Source organism: Cricetulus griseus, unplaced genomic scaffold (assembly GCF_003668045.3).
Source record: "Cricetulus griseus strain 17A/GY unplaced genomic scaffold, alternate assembly CriGri-PICRH-1.0 unplaced_scaffold_123, whole genome shotgun sequence".
NCBI classification, from domain to species: domain Eukaryota; kingdom Metazoa; phylum Chordata; class Mammalia; order Rodentia; family Cricetidae; genus Cricetulus; species Cricetulus griseus.
In genome coordinates this window covers 2,496-10,502 of record NW_023276835.1, presented here as the reverse complement: position 1 = coordinate 10,502, position 8,007 = coordinate 2,496, and the positions used below count along the sequence as shown (strand labels likewise).

General features: G+C 34.6%; 1 protein-coding gene across 1 annotated transcript; it reads right to left on the bottom strand.

Annotated features, from left to right (window-relative positions):
• Positions 1 to 7,022: 7,022 nt before the first annotated feature.
• Positions 7,023 to 7,340, bottom strand: LOC113832513 (protein mago nashi homolog). Its single transcript, XM_035453699.1, has one exon. It carries the CDS (start codon positions 7,338 to 7,340, stop codon positions 7,023 to 7,025), a length of 318 nt encoding a protein of 105 aa, XP_035309590.1.
• Positions 7,341 to 8,007: the final 667 nt, after the last annotated feature.

Sequence of the window (8,007 nt, the reverse complement as noted above, 5' to 3'; positions counted from 1 at the left end):
GATGATTAACTCTCAAAAATGTCTTTGTATTAACATATGTAATATATATATTTACTGCGAGACTTACTAAATGTTTTTTCAAAATTTGTACAAATAAGAAATTTATGTTACTTCTATTTTCATATTTTCAGCGTGACATGTATTTTCTTTTTGAACATTTGTAGAGACAATTTGGTGCATAGATATGAACATCAGTGGTTTCATTAAATAATATGACTAAATGGTATCTCACCAATTTTTATGTGTGGTTAGTTTCCATCTGAAAAAAATGTGCTTAACAAAAAATTTCTGCTTATAGTATTCTACTCCCCAATGTGAAACCTAATCTTACATATGTGACAAGGGAATGCTTATGTCTGTTGACTTAAATAAAAATCTATATTTAGTTTGTAGTTAATGATATTTTTAAACATATATTCATAGTGTAATGGATTATTCTAATTAATTAATATATGTCTTACCTCCTGCTTACAATTATATTTTATGATGAGAACACACAAAGAATATCTAGAAGATTTCAAAATATATTTGTCCCAATTCCCTTCTACACTCTAGGACCTAATGATAAACATTGTTCTTTTTATCCTATGTGGATGCTCTGAAACTTGAACATGTAAGATCATTTGTCTCTTTACCCATGCCTTACTGTACTAAAGGTAAGTATTGCAGGGTACTCAATGTTATGGTAAATGACAAAATTTTTATCTTTTAGTAGTTGGAGAAATTGTGGTATATATGTGTACATGGGAATAAGCATGTACATTACATTGCCTGTGCATTTATACATAGTACCACATTTCCTAATCTAGTCATCTTTTAATGCAAACTGTTGGATTTGATATTAATATTCTAGAAGCCATCATTTTTTTCAATAAGGCACTGTACATACACCCTTCCAGCCTCCCAATTTCCCTTCCTTTGTTTCCAGTGCAACAATTGTTTAATCATATGGCCATTATATTTTTAACCTTTGGAGACACTGTATGAGCACACACACAATGCTCTAGCAATATTCAAGTGTTCTGTTTACTTAACATCTTTATCATCACATGTGTTTGTTTATCATTATCATGTCGTCTTTTCATTAAATTGTGGATGGGAAAGGGAAAACATTGCTGTAGATGGATTGAAATAAAAGGAAGAAGGAAATATATTGAAGAACCAAGTATATCATTGAATGCTTAGATAAAAATTTGTTTTGCGGGATTGCTGTTTTTTACATATGTAATTATAATTATCACTCATTAATTTCTCTTATATTCTGTTACACAGCTACATTGAGGTTTTCTAACAAACATTCCACAATGATAAATGTACTGTCTACATTTGGGCATTTAGTATAAAATTGTACTAAATCATACAAAGAATACTTTCAATCTTTTTAGGGGACTTCTGAATTGCAAAAAAAAAATTGGAAAAATGTATACATTGTCCACATTTTCAGAAAGATATAGTATTCAATAATCTGTGTCTCTTTAAAATATATGCTGTTGCTCTTGAAAAAAGAGCTATATAATTTTGAGGAATGTTAAATTTTCTATGTATACACTTTTTTATTTAAATTAGAAACAAGTTTCTTTTACATGGCAATCCCAGTTCCCTCTCCCTCCCGCCTCCCCTGTCCCCCCAAAAAACCCCTATCTCATTCCCTTTCTGCTCCTCAGGCAGGGGAGACCTTCCATGGGGGATCTTCAAAATCTGTCATGTCACTCCCTCGTGTGTTTAGGCTGAGAGAGTACCCTCTTTGTGGAGTGAGTTCCCAAAGTCCATTCATGTACTTGGGATAAATATTGATCCACTACTAGAGGCTCCATTGATTAACCAGAACTCCAAACTGACATCTCCATTCAGGGGTTCTGGGACAGTCCTATGCTGGTTTCCCAGCCATCAGTCGGGGGTCCAGGTGCTCCCCCTTGTTTAGGTCAGCTGTCTATATGAGTTTCTCTAGCCTGGTCTTGAACACTTTCCTCATCACTCCTTGATCTCTGCAACTGGATTCCAGGAGTTCAGTTCAGTGATTAGCTGTAGGTGTTTGATTCTGCTTCCATCAGCTACTGGATGAAGGCTCTAGGATGGAATATAAGTTAGTCATCAAACTCATTGTCTGAGAAGAACATTTAAGGAAGCCTCTTTACTATTGCTTAGATTGATACTTGGGGTCAACCTTGTAGATCTCTGGACATTTTCCTAGTGCTGGATTTATTTTTATACCTATAATGGCTCCCTCTATTATGGTATCACTTTTCTTGCTCTCCTCTATTCTTCCCCCGTCTCAATCTTGTGCTTGCATGTCCTCCTTTCCTCTTCTCCCCCTTTCTTTCTCCTAACTCCCTCTCTCCTCCCCTCATGCTCCCATTGCCCTTCTCCAGGGGACCATGAAAGTCTATCTTTGGGTCCTCCTTGTTTTATAGCTTCTCTGGTGCTGGGGATAGTGGGCTGGTAATCCTTTGCTCTACGTCTAAAATCCATGTGTCTTTGAGTACACACCATGCTTGTTTTTTTTTTTGTGTGTGTGTGACTGTATAGCAAGAACTTTGAGTCTGTAAAGAAAGAAATTAAAGAAGATAACAGAAGAATGGAAATATCTCCCATGTCTTGGATATGTAAGATTATCATAGTAAAAATGGTAATCTTGCCAAAAGCATTCTACAGATTCAATTCAATACCCATCCAAATCCCAGAACAATTCTTCACAGATACTGAAAGAAAAATTCTCAACTTTATGTGGAAAAACAGAAGTCCTGGAATAGCCAACCCAACTTCTGGAGGCATCACCATCCCTAAATTCAAGCTCTATTATAGAGCTATATCCCTAAAAACAGCTTGGTATTGGCACAAAGATAGACATGTAGACCAATGGAATTAAATTGAAAACCCTGATATGAACCCATATACCTACAAACATCTGATTTTTGACAAAGAAGCTAAAATTATACAATGGAAAAAAGATAGCATCTTCAACAAATGGTGCTGGCCTAACTGGAAACTGGAATAAATAAGATTGCAGATAGATCCATATTTATGACCATGCACAAAACAGAAGTCCAAATAGATCAAAGACCTCAACTTAAATCCAGCCACACTGAACCTCTTAGAAGGGAAAGTAGGTAGTACCCTGGAATTTATTGGTACAGCAGACTGCTTCTTGAACATAACACCAGTAGCACAGACACTGAGATCAACAATTGATAAATGGGACCTTCTAATAGTAAGAAGCTTCTGTAAGGCAAAGGGCATAGTCAACAAGACAAAACTGCAGCCCATAGAATAGGAAAAGATCTTCACCAACCCCACATCTGACAGAGGGATGATTTCCAAAATATACAAAGAACCCAAGAAACTAGTCTCCAAAACACCAAATAATCAATTTAAAAAATGGGGTAGAGAACTTATTAGACAATTCACAATAGAGGAATCTAAAATGGCTGAAAGACACATAAGAAAGTGTTCAATATCCTTAGCCATCAGAGAAATGCAAATCAAAGCAACTCTGTGATACCATCTTACTCCTGTCATAATGGCTAAAATCAAAAACACCAATGACAGTTCATGCTGGAAAGGATGTGGAGAAAGAGGAACACTCCTCCATTGCTGGTGGGAGTGCCAACTTGAACAGCCACTTTGGAAATCAGTATGGAGATTCCCCAGGAAAATGGGAATCAGTCTACCACAGGATCCACCAATTCCACTCTAAGAATATACCCAAAAGATGCACATTCATACAACAAGGACATCTGTTCAACCATGTTCATAGCAGCATTTCTTGTAATAGCTAGAACCTGGAAGCAACCTACATGCCCCTCAACTGAAAAATGGGTGGAGAAAATGTAGTACATTTACACAAAGGAGTACTACTCAGAGGGATAAAATCAATGGTATTTTGAAATACACAGGCAAATGGATGGAACTAGAAGAAACCATTCTGACAGCATGCTTTTCAATTAGAAATATCTAGTTACGTCAAATTAAGAGATGCCTTACATATTTCCATATATCTGTTATTCAGGTGTTATCATAACTCATATCTTCTCAGCTCTTACAGTTTCTAAAGTCTTACCTTGTGACTGGAAGTGATGGCTCATGCCTTTAATCCCAGCACTTAGGAGTGAAAGGCAGGCAGAGCTCTATGAATTTGAGGCCATTCTGATCTACAAAGCAAGATCCATTACAGCCAGAGCTTTTATCCAGATGAACCCTTCCTTGAAAATAACCAAAATAAAATAAAATATACTTATACCCATTTAATTATTCTTATTATATACTTGCTCATTATGTAAGTGCATTTGGAAATTGTACTTTAATATGTTAGCCTTAGAACAAAGTTTTCTCAAAGGAAATCAGAGTATGGCATGTGAATTTAAAATAATTGTTTGTGGTACTCATTTGTCTAAAGTTTAAGTAAATCTACTGCCTCCCTTCATTTCAGGTACAAGGGATGCATTCTAGGATTTCTTTTTTTTTTTATCTTGAAGTTTCAAAGTAGAAGCCACAATGATAGGCATTTTGTTAGATTGAGAATTTAAATCAGCAGAGCAGTGTTAAATAGGAATAACGTGAGAAGAATCACAATGTACTTCAGTACTTCAGAGGTGTAGTCATGTCAGTAAATAGAGACACATTGGACAGGAGAAACAGAACTTGAGAACGGACATGATATTGATTTGGGCATATAAAAATGTCAGTGAAATGGAAGTCAGAATTGAAGCTATTTGGGGTGTGTGTGTGTGTGTGTATTTGTGTGTGTGTGTGTGTGTGTGTGTGTGTGTGTGTGTGTGTGTGAGGAGAGAGAGAGAGAGAGAGAGAGAGAGAGAGAGAGAGAGAGAGAGAGAGAAGAAAGAACAAAAAAGGTATGCAGAAAAATGGAGTTTAGTATCCCACTTTAGTGAAACATCCATCAATATGTAGAAAGCACTATACCTAACTCACAGTGAGTTGGAGGAGGACGGAATTATCGACAGCAAGTGGTCCCACAGTGGGAGTAGGTGCACCTATGATGCAGCATGCAGCTGCTATTTCAGGACAAGCAAATGTTTGTCTCTGAAACTTAATATGTTGAAGAACTCAATGCCAAGTAAGGAAAAGCATTAAGGACCCAAAAAACATTTTGCTTCACTGAGTATATTCCAGACGCTGTTCAGAGAATAAATTTTATCAATTTATAAGTTCTAATTCTCTCCACTATAATATCATGTAGTATACAGAAGGATATAAGAAATATCTGAAGAATATTCCACCTTCATATTGTAGGAGTTGAAACAGAAACAGAAATATAGGTCGTGATTAAAAAGTTAATATACCAAAACTCACTAGTATTTGATTTTTGTATAATTCTCTTGATTTGCCCAGATTACACTAAATTTCAAGACTGACTCTTATTTTCAATTAGCTGAGGACCCATTTCTATGGACAGACTTTTGAAAGAAAGTTCCTGAAAATCAGTTCACCTTTCCCCAGAACCTTCTGTAAGTCTTCCTAATAATTAGAACTTCTCTGAGTATGGAAACTTTGGAATGCTATAGTCCCATAGCCTAATTACAATTTATTTGTGGTTAAAGTCAATTAATAGCACTCCCATGCCACCTCTTATGACTTGCCTAACACCCTTAAGACTAACAGGTAAAACCTAGAAGAATGCATTAATGTAAGTCAAGTTTCCACCAATAAAAAGGACAATGCTTTTTCAGACAAGCATCTTAAGGCTATAGCAGAAAATTTCCTTGTTCATTTTAATGCCTTCCTGGTGTTTCCACCAATGGATTTGAAATATAACTTGATTCATGGCTTGCTTTGCTCTATCACTATAAAATTTCAAACTGTTACCATATTGGGGCATTGAATTTGGTATAACATATATCTATGTTCCAGGGATACCATCAGTTATACTTTGTTGAATTATCTTTTAGTTGAGAGATGTGAGTTTGCATGGACAACTTGAAAGCCTTAGCATATTAAGCTATTTTCCAATCTATCATTCAAATGTATGCAAATAATAAATTTTGACTATTGGTTTAGATCAATTCTAATCTGTGTAGACTATGCTATAGCAGAATTTTTAAAATAAATTTTTAAATTTTACAAAGGAAGTAAACTATTTGCTCATTGAGAAAGTTGCACTGAGAAGAATATTCAAAATTCTAATTATTGTTACTGAAGACACAGAAGATGTTGACATTAAATCATCTTATAAAACATGAGATGAGTGACTTTTATGTTTCCAGTGATTTCTGATTCAAAAGCAGAGTTAGCGATTATTTTGTTGTTACTGTTACCAAATATCCCTCTCATCATGTGTTCCTTTGAAAGGTTTTAGATGTGGGGAAAGTAGAAAAAACAAGTTCCATTCATAAGAGAAAAAGATCCATGTATTATATCTAACCATTATTGAAATTGTTTGGGCTAGAGAGTTACAGTGTGGCAGAAAAACTTTTAACTAGTGCACACTTGCAGTTGCTTCATAATGTCTTACTTTAAAACTGTTCCAAGTCCAGGATTAGCAAAGAAAGAAGTCAGTGCTCTGATTCACTGAACAGTATCCAGAGGCTTTTCCAAGAATTTGCAAGTTCCAGGAACACTTGTAGAAGGCATTACAAAGAGAAATGGTGAAGTGGGAATTGATATGCTGAGGAACTGGAGAGCTCTTACAAAGATATAACAAAAAAGAATCCAAAGCATATCACCAAAGCCATTAAAGAAGCATTCTGCTTGGATCCAAAATTCCAGTCCTGCATACAGTTACTTCCACCTTCCTTTAAAATTTTAAATTGTCTAATGTAATTTCTTTTTTTTCAGGCTTTGATACATTTTATTAGAGCAAAATTTCAAAAGAAGAAAAAACGGCTTTTATTTGCAGAATCAGTTGCATAGAGTGACTGCCTAGTCCACATGGACCCAAGAGAGGAAAACCATTAAACCTGTTTTTTTTTTCACATATTGAGTTTATATACAAAAGTTTCACATTCATAAAAATCTCAAAATTGTCAATAAAAAACTTCCTTTAATTAAATATATAAATAACCTCAAAATTATCCCATTAAAATTGGCTTAATCTTGAAATGCAGTCCAATGAGACTGAACACTAAGCATTTCAAGTCCTGCACCAAATAGCAAAATGCATGGAGGCCTTCATGATCCTTTGATTGATTTACATCAATAAGAGAACCTATTTTTGATGTGGTAAAAGAAATATGTTCATCCCCAGTTACAATTTCAAGTTCCTGTCTGCCAACCCTGTGAGGGGGTGGCCACAAAGCGTCGCCCTCTTTTGTTATTTCACTGTTGTCAATAATTCTCTTCAGTTCTTCCATTATACTCTTGTGAACATAGGCCTCTTTTCTGATCATCACATCATTCTTTTTTTTTTTTAGTTCAGGAAATTTTTCTTTTGTTTTTTTACATGAAAATTTGATGGGTATACACTTACAGTTAATCCATATCATTATTGACATTTATATTTTTTCTAACCTATTAATTTATTTTATGCTGATATTTTATTTATTTTTAAAAATATTCATTTTATTTTATGTGTATGAGGATTTTGTCTACATGTATATCTGTGCATACATGTGTCAGATCCTATGGAACTGTAATTTCATCTCATCATTCTTATAATTGCTTTCGTTGGAGTATCTAAGCTTTCCTTGACTTCTTCTGAAATGCTTGATTCATATACATGATCCCCTCCTACTTTCATTTTCAAAGAAGCTTGTCCAAAACATGTATACAGCACTTAATTCGTAATTTCTTATATAGTTAATGATTGGAATTATCACTAACATGATTATTATTTAACTTTTTACACTGCAATGGGAGCAAATGCTAGTACTTTTATGTTTTCATTCTATTATTTATTTTTCAATTTGCAGTTCATGCTATAACAGATATTCTTACTGTATAATATGTAAATTGCCAGAGTACATGACTGAGAATAGAATAGAATTGCAATTATTATAAGACACTTCTGAATTTCCTGACATTTGTATTAACACATGTTCTCTTCAATGCTAAGCT

Excerpts from the sequence above, each read along its gene's own strand:
- LOC113832513 (XM_035453699.1), bottom strand. The coding sequence starts at position 7,340 with ATGATCAGAAAAGAGGCCTATGTTCACAAGAGTATAATGGAAGAACTG.